Below are 12,790 nucleotides of genomic sequence, written 5' to 3' on the forward strand. Positions count from 1 at the left end.
AATTATTTTCTGATGTACCTCAGCCATTTTTTTGAGGTGCAGACGCAATTTCCTGCTTGTCCTGACTTTTTCGCCTGTTTCTTTTTATCGAAAACCGTCCGTTTTCGCCGCTAATTGAATACGGCCCTAAGATGCAAAATTTAGGAAAAAAGTAGCAAAATTGAAGTAAAAGTGCACAGCACAGTAATCGCGCAAGGAGCATTCTGTCATATGGTGCAAAAAGGATAGGTGTGTATGAGGACACCTCTGTACTCCGATAGAGAGGGGCAATTGCACTAAGGGGTTTATATAAACTATATATATATATATATATATATATATATATATATTATATATAATGCAAATGCAGCATTTTATATTATATTATATATGTGTGTATCTATTTATATATATATATATATATATATATATAAATAAACACACATATATATATATATATATATATATATATATACACATATATATATATATATATATATATATATACATATACACACACACTTATCTTTGGTTAGCAGTTCATTTAATTCAAGACGAGTTTAATAATATCAAATGTCATTATTTCAGTGTAATGTTGCCTTCTTTCAGACACCTGCCCTCTGTGTGTGTGAACCCCAGTCCCACTTATCTGAATATGGCAAGTTCCTGGCTAGTTTCTATTCTTTGCACAAGGAGATGAGAGGGCTGGGGGTGGACAGCGGACAGAGGAGGGAGGAAGATGAAGAGTGGGGGATGAAAAGCTGCAGCCAATTTATGTCACATATCATGAGAGGAGGCAGCTGTCAGTGCCACTTTTGGAATGGTTGAGAGGAGGGGGGTGGCAGAAGAGGTGGGGGCTAATTTCAGTATTCAGCAGGTCTGCAGGGTCTCTTTTGCAGAACACAGGCTGTAGAGAAGAGGGAGAAGAAGAGGGGGCTCAGACCTAGGGATATAGGCAAGGTCCTCTACCATCACAGGACCGGCCTAGAAGTACTGTAGTACACAGAGCCAGGAAAGCTGCTGTCTTCAAGAGTTTCAAGCCAATGAATTGGGCTATCCAACTGCAAGAGATTTACTGTATTTCTTAGGTAAAAGCTGCATTGTTACCTCTACCACCCTGGGGCTGGTGCCCCCTCCTCATATTCTCTCTCTCTCTTATGTTGCAGCCCCATCTATTTTGCCCAACTTTTTTGTCCCTCCTTATAAAGTTAAAGCCCATTGGAAGATGGCCAACTACAGTTGAGGGCACATTAGATTCCAGCAACAATTCTGAACTTAAGGCTTTGGAATTTGTTACGTGCTTATTTTCCCTACACTGTACAGCCATTGCCTGGAGTAAAATCTTGTATCCATATTTGCCATGCACCGTGCCCAAGTCAGGATGAACCTAAACAAGAGTGATCAGGAGACTTCTGTCACACATGCTCCTTCTGCTCGGACGTTTGGCAAGACATTGGCTTCTCCACCAAGTCCCAGTGTGACCCCCAAACACCAAAAATTGATGCCTGAGCAAGAACCATCCCAGCATTGTCCTCCTCAGTTTGTCCACAAGCTTAAAAATGCTGCCATAGGCACAGGTTGTGACATCCGTCTAAAGGTGGCAGTATTAGGAAACCCTGTGCCAAGTCTAAGATGGTACAAAAATCAGGAGCCTCTTCACCCTGGTACAGAAGAAAACGGGACCCTGTGCATAAGGGACAGCAAGATGGAGGATGCCGGAATCTACTCCTGTGTCGCGCAGAATGCTTTGGGAGAGGCCACCACAAGTGCGGTACTTGCCATCATTGATTTAGAAGGTAATGATGATTGCTATGCACCTAATACTTCTTTATTGTATCATTCACTTTTACAAATGCAGCAATGACTAACTGAATATATTTAGTATTTCTCTTATGTCTAAAATATGGTAATAAAATAAAGGTAAGTTGTGTGAGGATGGGATGACACAACAAACACTTGATGCTGTGCACACTGCTTTGTGGCACTTAAGATTTATAACTTCTATTCTATATACTTCATATGCACATAGCAGAAGTTGCACGTACCAAGGGAACTGCTCAAAATTAATCTTAGAATCTTTAAAGTCTCTTAGACTGCTCGGAATCCCTTTTAAGCGCCTTCCTTTTTAATTAACGTAACAATATTATTTGATGACCTTTAAAAATAAACAACCTTGCTTCCTATCTTTGAATACAGTTTCATACTTGAAGGGGCACAGGGCAGGTTTGCAGTGATAGAAGTTGGGATCCTAAAATTAACTCAAGTAACACTGGGCCTGTTTCTGGGCAATACAATGTTGTTTAATAGGCTACTGAAACCAGATCCTAAACTTTTGAAATTGCACTAATGATCCAATAATACTATATCACTATACGATTTTGGTGTTTCGTTTAATTATAGCTGAAACATTTTGTTGTGCAAAACTATTATTTTAAGGTGAAAATTACAAACTGAACTTATCTCCTGTAAAATACAGCACAAGACAGTGATGGGCAACAGTCAGAACTACTGTACAATGTACATGCTGTGTTGTCAGGTTTGTTTGTTAGAGCTTGCAACAGTTGTTAAAATTCATGCTGATATGTTATTACAGATAGGTGTCTAATGCTTTGAATACATGTAGAGTATAGTTTTAATTTATACCTGAAATTAAGAGTAATGAATGGCCCATATGAAGGTCAAAGGCCGCAGGGGCGGCCCATGAAGTGATTGGTTTGCCTATCGCTGGAATAAGTAGAGAGATACTTACTGGAATAGCTGTCATTTTATAAATAACAACAAGCAGCATGGTTGCAGCAAACCAACCAGTGGATGCAGCCATATTGTGTGCTAAGCATATATTCCGGAAATAGCACCCTATGAATCTACTAGGATGAATGACATACCTTAGACACTAAGGGCCTGATTCAGACAGCCGCTCGCAAGTGGGTCGGTTATGGACTGAGCATGCGCACGACGGAGGGAGCTCCGTCGTGCGCATGCGCCAGACGGGTCGAGCGAAGGAAAGTCCTTCGCTCGTTGTGTCCGATCAAAAGGGGGCGTGCTGTCAATGTTGATTGACAGCACGCCCCCTTTGGTGGGCGTGCCTCCCTGACGGGGGCGTTCCCACGGGAACGCCTCCCGTCAGAAGCCGGCCCACTGACATCACTAGTGATGTCAGTGGGAGTGATTTTGGCTCTGATAGAGCCAAAATCACTCCGGAGCTTGCGGTTGAAAACCTCAACCGCAGGCTCCGGCTCGCAAATTCGATGGTCGCGATGGTCTCGACCATCACAATGCACGCTCGTATAGCCTGTGGGTGGTGACCCACAGCTATACGAGCGTCCAGGAGGACGCTCCATGAAAATGGAGCCCGGCCCTCATTCAGAGCGTGCGCTCTGCTCAGAGCGTACGGCTCTGAATGAGGGCCTAAATTCCAAATACTCCTGATTCTGTGACATTACTTGTTCATAGACAACTGATAGGCTGATGTGCAAGTATTCAAAATGGCTGCCTCCTCTGTGTAGGAGACGGGTGCACTTTAATGTAATTGAGCCTAATTGATTTTTCTATCCAGTTTCACTGTGTTTGCAAATTGTTACATGACATTATAGTAAAGGACTGCAACTTGTGGAATTCACTGCTAAGGGGAGTGCTGACGAGTAGAACAGATACCACGAGTAACTTAGGGCTGGATTCAATTAAATATGAGGAGATAACTAAGCTTAATTATTTATTGATTGTTTGTCTCTAACAAATAATAGTATCATTTTTAGTTACCACTGAGGGTCTGATGTAGAATTGGTCGTGTGTATTTTTTGTGTGTAAAATATGCATTAGTGTTCTAGGCATGCGCACAAAAAGTCTCACACTTCCGTTGATAGTCTTATAATAATTAGAGAGACAGAACGGGAAAGGAAGGTGGTGTGTAAGCACAGGCCGAGTACAGTAATGGTTTGTTCACATAAAAGTGACAGGTATATCTGGATATATGCATATGCGCCTGTCAGGAGCAGTATCTCTAGCACGTGCTGGACTCTTGGTGCAAAATACATACTGATGACAAATGGCAGCCGCTTCTGATTGTGTCTGGACTCCTCCCACTGTGTATAAATCACTGGTGTGGCTGCTATATTATATGACTTGTATTTCTTATGTAATATTTGCATTAGCACTGTGGCAGCTAAGAATATTCCTATTTGATATGTAAAAGGAAAGACTACGGATATTTGTATTTAATCAGTACTTTTATTTTGTATTTGATTATGTCTGACATTTATTAAAAACAGGGTCTAGACACTGTACTATGTTGTGTATTTAATTTCAGTATTATATTGTGTACAAACTGAGTAAAGGAACTATTACCACTGTCAAGTGACGCTTCTGTTACTCCTGGCGTGAACAAAGAGCATATGCTACTATTTTTTCCAGGCGTAAACCTGGTGCATAGTCTAGTAGTTGAGTTCGATGCATTTTAAGATTTGTCCATGTCCGCATACACACATAGGGACTGATACAGAGATGTACACTAATCACACAGATGCTGCGTCTTTGTATGCAGCGGCTGTGTGATAATGTGGTAGGAGGCGTCTTGTGTTAATAGACGCCTCCTGCTGGCTTCTCTGATACGTTGCTACACCTAAGCCTGCCAGTCAGGTTAGTGCAAGCGATCTCGCAAAACGAGATCTGCACAGTGTTGCCTACCCTCCAAATTCGTCCGGGAGCCTCCCGATAAATGGGTGCAGCTCCCGGCCCCCAGAAAGGCAGGCAAGCCTCCCGACTGCCGCCGATCCCCCCACCCTCTCCCCCCCACACAAATACCTGTTAAACCCCCGCAGCTTGGTGGGTTAGCGACATGATTCACGCTGGATGGCATCATTTTGGTCCCGCTCCCTGCTTCACAATACCTGTTTTATCGGCACTGTGTAGCAGGGGCGGGTCCAAAATTATGCGATCGCGTGGCCCCGCCCCCGTCATGCCCGCAAATTACATCTGCCTGCCCGCCCATGCCCCCTTTTGCCAGCCACGCCCCTTGCCATGCCTATCTGGCTGCTCCCTCCCGGAAGGAGCAGCCAGGTAGTTGGCAAGTATGGATCTGCACATGTGTAGTGCGACATCTGCACATGCACAGATCTCACACCATCTGAGATGTATGTAAAACATAGGGTTTGCATACATCTATGAATTATGACCATAATTGGGTCATTTTACACCTGCACTTTTGACTTAAAATACAATTTTTCTTATAAATCTAGTGGAAAGCCCTGAAGAACTCAGTTTTGCTTATGAAAGGAGAAGGAGAGCTAATTGTTTATTTGTGTGAATGTGTCTATACATGTTTCTCCTGCAAAATCTTTTGTCCAAAATTATAAAAGTATGTGCGAATATAAGTAACCTCAAGGGCCCCATACATGGTGCGATATAGCAGCCAATCCTAAGGATTGGTACGATATCGCTGCTATAGTGTACAGTGGGCCTGATTCAGACCCGCTCGCGAGCGCTGAGCGCTCGCAAGCGGGTCGATGTTGGCCCAGTGCGCATGCGCACGACAGAGCTGGCTCCGTCGTGCGTATACGCGAGACCCGGATAGCGACGGGTAAACCGTCGCTCCGGGTCTCGTACCAAAGGGGGCGTGCTGTCGATGTTGAGTGACAGCACGCCCTTTGGTGGGCGTGCCGGGGGCATGGCTGCCCAGATGGAGGCGTTCCCATGGGAACGCCTACCGTCTGGGGCCGGCCTCACTGACATCACAAGTGATGTCAGTGGGAGTGCTTTCGGCTCTGTTTGAGCCAAAAGCACTCTAGGGCTTGCAGCTACGAGACCCTACCACAAGGGTCTCGTCGCAAGCCATCTTCCTGGCCGCTCGCTATAGCGGTCACCCACAGCTATACGAGCGGCCAGGAGGCCGCTGTAAAAATCAAGAAGGTCGGCCCTGTCAGAGCGTCTGGCTCTGAATCAGGGCCAGTGTGTGGGATGATATCGGCCAGTGCGCGCTCCTGTGGGGTCGTACATCGCACCTCCAGATCTTACTGCAGGTTCACTTGATCTGGGGATGCGATGTACGATCCCATGGAGCAGTATGCGGGTGGGGGAGAGGGGTGCCAGCATATCGGGTGGTCGGCCACCCAATCGCTCCGTGTGTGGGGACCGCCCGATATGCAAGTCGCATCGCAAGGTGTATATCACACAGTGTATGGGGGTCTTCAGGGCCTATTTATCAAGTAAGTGGTAAATAGCCCCCAAAAACACAGTTTACTGCTGCAACATGCAGTGCTAAGCAACTACATTTTTTGGGGTTCAAATGCAAAGGGGCTTAAATAGACTTCCCTACCCCATATTCTAAGATGTAACCAAGAAGAAAGGTTATTTGGAGAACAGTCATTATATATTTTTTGTTTCTTTTATACTGAATGCTATTGATTTAATATTAGTAGCACCCACTGTTCAATACAGCAAAAGAGTATACATTACAAGTTTACAATGAAAGATTTACAAACGCTTACATTTTACACATGAAAGTTTTGTTTTTTGTACATAAATGTATGTCTGTGTGCAAAAATGTATAAATATTCATAATATGGGATTACTGCAGGTGTTGTGTTGTAAACCAAGAATGAAATGATAAATGAGTGACTGACGGTCTCATTGTCATATAATGAATACAATAATCCCGGCATTTGTCTCAGGTAATAATGTAAAGTTTGGATATTTTGATGTCAGATGAACCCTAGATCTGTGACATCACTGTAGAGTAATTCCTTGTGTTCCCAGCCTGCGTGCGCCATTGTAATGTGTGTTTACCCTTGCAGTGTAATTCCTGTGTCACAGGAACAGCTCCCCGTCCAGCAGTGTTCGCTCAGTTAATTAATTTAAACCCAGCAGAGACATACTCATGTAGAACTTGGTTTGCCTGTGGTTTGAACTAGAAAATTTCAGTCATTGTATACTCACAACTGTATTTTAAATTTTTAGTTGTCACATATATTGCAGATTATTTGCATACCTCGTAATACTGTACAGAAAAATATGGCATATATACTGTAGTTATAGAAATATACACTATATAGTACCCACGACTGTAAGCACAGCGTACTCAGAAATGTGTTTATTTGACCACACTGCTACGCTTGATGCTACCACTAACCTATTTCTGAAAAGAGATGATTGCAAAGCATTTTCTTGACCTGGCTTGAACATGTGTGGCTAAAATTGATAACAGAGGGCCTCAAACGCTAAAGCTGGGAATACACAGGGCCTGATTCAGATCTGTGCACAAAATGCCATTGCAGCTGCGATCTCTCATGGATCGCAATAATGAAAATATTGTTCCCACTAGGCAGTTTCAGCAGGGCATCACGCCCAGCCTGATTTGAAGTAGCTAAAATGTACCCTACATATATGGCGGCACTCCGCTGAAACAGCCATCCCCACCCGCGGGGGAGGGGGGACGTTCCAGTGAAACAGTGACCGGCGAGTGAATAGATGCTGTGCGCGTCTATTCACACTGCAGGGAGAGTTTGGGGGCAGCCCAGCATCTCTGAGTGCTGGGCACACCCCCTAGAGTGATGAAGGGGGGTGCATCTTAAGGACACAGACCCTTTTCTGGTGACCATGCCCCTTTTACAGTGCACACTCTACCCCCCCTTGAATTAACACTAGAAAATTTGTTAATGTCTCCAAAGCTTACCATAGGGACGCCCACTGCTGCCTTCACATATCCGTCCAATGGCGTGCAACAATGTGACCATTGGGAGCATCGACGTAGATCTGGCAGCCACGCAGCTTCTGAGTTAGTCAGACCTGCCTCAAACACTGCGGCTCTCCTGACATGCACAGTGCAGTCATGCTGTGAGGGAGATTGCAATGGGTAATTTATGCTCGCCCATGAAACTGTCCTGACACACCTGTTATCACAGCCAAGCGCTAACTACCTGTCGCTCACTTTGCAAGTGAATTCTCTGTGCAAGTGTAATCGCAAATAAATCGCCGCACATGCGCACTGGCTAACAATTGCTCAATCTGTTTAGACATCAGCATTTGCGTACGGATCTGAATCAGGTCCAGTATACAATGTATCGTACGATATATCATTCCGTCACGGATTGGAATGATATATCGCACACATTATATAGTACAGTATGTACGCCCAATCTGTCATCCACAACGGTTGTTCATCGCATTGTCCTATCTGCTGTTCTGCACATGAGATGGAACGATGCAATGAATGACGCTGTGTTGCTACATGCAGTGTACACATTACATCACATTACAACGCATTGTCGTACACTGGTTCGTGCAGTGTGTAAAGCGCGCTGAGTCGCACCATCGTATGGTGTGTACCCAGCTTAATGGTTGAATCCGAACTTCAAACTCATTAGATAAAAAAAAATTATAGAAATACGTATGATTAAAAAATGAAAATATTTAAAAGATACAAATTTTAATGGTGATCTCGAGCACAAACTTGGACTACAAATTTCAAACCACAAAACCAAATTGTTGTCTACTGAGGGTATTTCATGACCAGCAAGTCTGTGAAATTCAATCAATTTAACCTCGACTGAAACTTTCGCTCATCTTTATCTTCACGAATATCACTTATATACATCAAAATGCGCTGCTAACAGTATGGTGTACAAATTCATGGAAAGATGGATTTAAAATCATTGATATAAAAAAAGAATCTATTTTAAACAGCAATTATAAGAGCATAAAAGTAAACTCTAAATTTGCTGTCATGTTATGAAGACGCAGTCAATTTTAGGTACACTGCAAATTTGTTAAGCATCGTTGACAAAGGGAACCAAATTGTTTTTTAACACTAAAATATATTCGGTTAACCAGTAAAGGGAATAATTTTAATGAATATTTTGTAATGTATAATAAGTAGGTTCTTATGCTTGGTTGCCTTAAGTGTAACACTCATCAGATCACCCCAGTAGTTTGGCAGCTGCCAGATGGTACTTACTATTAATTGACCACCCTGACGCAGTGGGACAACACTCCTAGAACAGAACGTTTAGTACATAGAACGTTGCTCCCCTACTCTTACCCTCTAACTTAACAGCAGTCTAGTATGGAGCTGGTTTGCTGTAGTTAGAGGTCAAAAAGGCCAGGCACATAGCCAATGCATGACTTCTCTGGCAGATTTCGTGTCTGGTGGCTTGGACAACAGGCTGAGATCTTTATTTAGATATAGTGTGTTTGCTCTCCGAGGAGGTACACTTGCATTCCTCTGCTTAAACATGAAGTATGTAACCATTAGCTGCTCATTTACAACCTCTTACTACCTCCCTGACTCATAGTTTAATTTGCTCATAATTTGTAGACCTGTTTCATGGTTTTGTCATCATTTATTTGTAAGATGTCACAAAACTCTGCAGCAACAGTCTAGTTACGCATTCGCGTCTCCATAGGATTGAATGGGAGACGCGCTCCCACGATCGGGGATCGGCCATAGCATACCGTGGTGTGTAGTACGATACGTGAGCACGTTTGTGGCACGATCAGCCACAATGAACTTGGGCGCATCTGTAGAAAAAGCACAAACAAGGTTAATTAAAGAGGTGCAGACGTGAGACAGAGCTAACTGGAAGGCTATGATTGTAAGAGCTTACAATCTAGTGGGAAAGGGCAATGCTGGCATAATAGGAGTAGTGGGACTATTTCAAGATGTAGTTGTCTTATTGTCTTTTCAAAGTCAGATGCCTTGACGGGGAGTAATTACATCACTGTTGTGACTATCTCCAGGTTATGTTGTCGTCTGTACTGCATTAAGTATACATACAGTAGTTTAGTAGATACTGCCCATGTGCAGCATGTCCCTGGACTCTGCAATATAAATACTGTGTCCATCTTTATGAAAATTATTGTGTAAATCAAGTGAGCAGCAAATCTGAAATGTTATGAAAGAGAGAGACTAAAAATAAACCTGACTCATACGTGTGACACGACTGAAGACTGTGGAGATCGGGTGAACCAGAGGGCAGGAAGAATGATGGTCACAGAGATGAAATACAGTAGAACAAGTAGAATCCACAGTAATGATACTGCAGGCTGAGCTTAATCCCATTAGCTATTGCAGGATTTAACCATCTTAATCGATTATTGGTTCCATAAACAATGTTACAAGGCTTATCAATATATGATAATACATTCAGATGAATGACTGGCTGTTTTGTTTGTCAAGTGAAATGATCCCTTTCAGATTAATGACCTAAACGCATGTATGCAGAATACAAATTTATTGTTAATAAGCCAGCAACTGTCAATTCGGGCCAGCATAGTGGCACGGTGGTTAATATTGGTTCCTCATGTCTCTGGGAACATGGACTCAATTCCAATCAGGGCACTAAATAGGATTAAATATTCTCTGTAAAGGGCTGTGTAGTATTTAGGGACTATGTGGTATCTCTAGTAAATAATATTAGATTACCATTAACGAAGGATGTATTGAGGACACTGGGGGTGATTCAGCTTCGGACGGAATTGTGAAGTAGAACATAGGCAGCTTTGCAATTCCGTCCTTGTTGATATGCAATTGCAGCAGTAAGTGTATGATACCCACTGCTGCATTTGTGATCCCAGCACTACAACCGAGGTGACCGGGGCAGCCGCCCCCGCACCGCTCCTTAAATGCCTCTGCCTGTCAGTCAGGCGGAGGCATCAAAGGGGCTGCGTGCGATTACGCGGGACCCATTTTGTACACTTGCAAAATGGGTCCTGCGCACATGCTTATTCCCAATAATCGGGCATCTGCATTCTGTATTGCACTTGCATGCAATGCTGAATCAGCCCAACTGTTAGGTATATTACTCTGTTACCATGCTGAGCCTGGCAGCAGAGGGGGCCCATCACAAGAAAAGGCCCCATCAGTGTCCATTATCTAGCACAGTGGTTCTTAACCTGGGTTCATCGAACCCCAGGGGTTCGGAGAGACAGTTTCAGAGGTTCAGAGGAGGTATGTGTCCATTCCGTTCGCCAGGGTTGCCAGGTGCATGAATATACTTTTGGCATTCACACAATACTTTTATGGCCTTTTTGTTTTGTTGGTTTTGTTCTTTGAACACAGTGATTTTATGTGCAACTGATGCATGGTTCACTTTGTGCACTAATAAAATATATATCTCTATGTTTTGAATTTGAAAACATTTTTATTTTTTAATTTTTTTCAACTATGAAGGATTTGGTGAATGCACGTATGAAACGTGCGGGGTTCAGTACTTCCAACAAGGTTAAGAACCACTGACCTAGCAGGTCTTGTGTAGCTGCCTTTCATGCTCCATGAGGGCACTGTACCCTCTCTGAGGCATCCACCGGGAGCAGGAGGCTTAATAAACTTGTTACAGTTTGATGACAAATAGAGCAGGAGTTTTAATTACCTAGAACACCATGCGTGCAAGCCGGCATTCCAGGTCTTTTCTCACTGAGGTGGCAGTGCAGAGGGGCACATTAAGTCGCAGAGCACACCCAGCAAGCAAAGGGAGGGGGAGAGGAGTGTAAAATTTAAACCTTGTAGAACTCTTCAAAATGTTGCTATAGGGCCACCAAAGTTCAAGTTAAACTCCTGGTTGGCAACTACCAAATACTATATAAGGGACAGTGCATTTATGTATTTTTATGCCTCAAACATATTGTGATGCAGGAATATTGTGCAGGATGTAACCTTTACACATCATAAAGGAAGTTTATCTATATAATAAGCGAGAAATCGTGTCTGACGCTCCTCCAAATTTGACCAGGATAAGGTTGTCAAGCCTGGGAGCTTGTTGGTTTCAACTGCAAGAACGAAGACCGGAGGGCTAAGGGCAGTGGGTGACAAGAAACGGGAGGTCAATATATATACGTCCTCTATATATATATATATATCTCTCCCAGGTGTTGGCAAGATCTACCCAAGGCGCGGAGTCTAGTCCACCTGATGGTATTCACCAGTGAACCCTCCAAGCGGGATATGGGTTTTGCTGCACCAAGTGAACAGGTCGCGGCCCCTGTGGCAGGTACCTGGAGAAAACACAGAGATAGATATGGGAGGACTATATAAGCACTTGATATGAGATGCTGAATAGCGATGGTTATCAGCACTTGATATGAGACGCTGCATAGCAAAGTAACTGGGAATCCAGACACTGACTGATGGAAGAACAGCTGTGGTGGTCCAATCACGGAACAGCGAAGCAACTAGGAATCCAGACGCTAAGCAGAGAAAGAACACAAGGGTTAGCAACTTCATGGAGAACAATGGAGGATAGTGTTGAGCCTAGGACGCAGTCTCAGCAAATGAACACTGGAGAAGCACAGGAAACTTCCTGTTCCAAAGACTAAGCTTAAATACCCTTAGGTAGCTGGTCATTGGCCGAATGAAGCAGCTGACCGACTGCAGGCTACCAGTGGAGGATACTAGTCAGATGACTTGAACCAACATGGCGGCGCCCATGTCCACGATGATGGAACCAAGACGCACACATGAGGATTCTAGCAAACCCCGGGGAGAATACTCAGCCGCAACCGCTCCTAGGCCTAGTATCCACATGCCTCGGAGCATGAAGACGTCGGTGTAGTGGTGAGTAGCGGCTGATCCCAGGCCGCTTCTTAACAAAGGTTTTTGCCTAGGTTTGAAATTTGTCATGGCCACACACTGTCACACAATCCCTAAAAGTAGAGACACTCTTAAATTACACAGGTTCTCGGGCTGGCTCAAGTGTAAATTGGCAGTCACCCAAAAAACCTGTGTGAAAGCTATAAAAGTACCCTTTTAACCTCAGTCTGAGCAAGCGTCAAACTTTATGACTCATGCAAGTTCATATTAAATCCAGAGTTAGTCCTTTTTAAA

The 12,790-nt window shown here is 43.7% G+C and overlaps 1 protein-coding gene and 1 long non-coding RNA gene across 2 annotated transcripts in view; one reads left to right on the forward strand and one right to left on the reverse strand.

Moving 5' to 3' along the window:
- The first annotated feature begins 889 nt into the window (after positions 1–889).
- The window catches only part of SPEG (striated muscle enriched protein kinase), a 246,545-nt gene continuing 234,644 nt past the window's right edge, over positions 890–12,790 (forward strand). The window contains exon 1 of the mRNA XM_088472324.1: positions 890–1,775. Coding sequence (XP_088328450.1) covers positions 1,340–1,775 — 436 coding nt within the window. The 5' untranslated portion in view covers positions 890–1,339. The remainder of the gene's footprint in view (positions 1,776–12,790) is intronic.
- LOC148524040 (uncharacterized) overlaps positions 8,464–12,790 on the reverse strand; it is a 69,989-nt gene continuing 65,662 nt past the window's right edge. Inside the window, exon 3 of the long non-coding RNA XR_015878396.1 lies at positions 8,464–9,489. This is a non-coding gene — a long non-coding RNA (uncharacterized LOC148524040). The remainder of the gene's footprint in view (positions 9,490–12,790) is intronic.

The sequence above is a fragment of the Taudactylus pleione genome, unplaced genomic scaffold (assembly GCF_031769625.1).
Source record: "Taudactylus pleione unplaced genomic scaffold, aTauple2 ptg000122l, whole genome shotgun sequence".
In the NCBI taxonomy this organism is placed as follows: Eukaryota; Metazoa; Chordata; class Amphibia; order Anura; family Myobatrachidae; genus Taudactylus; species Taudactylus pleione.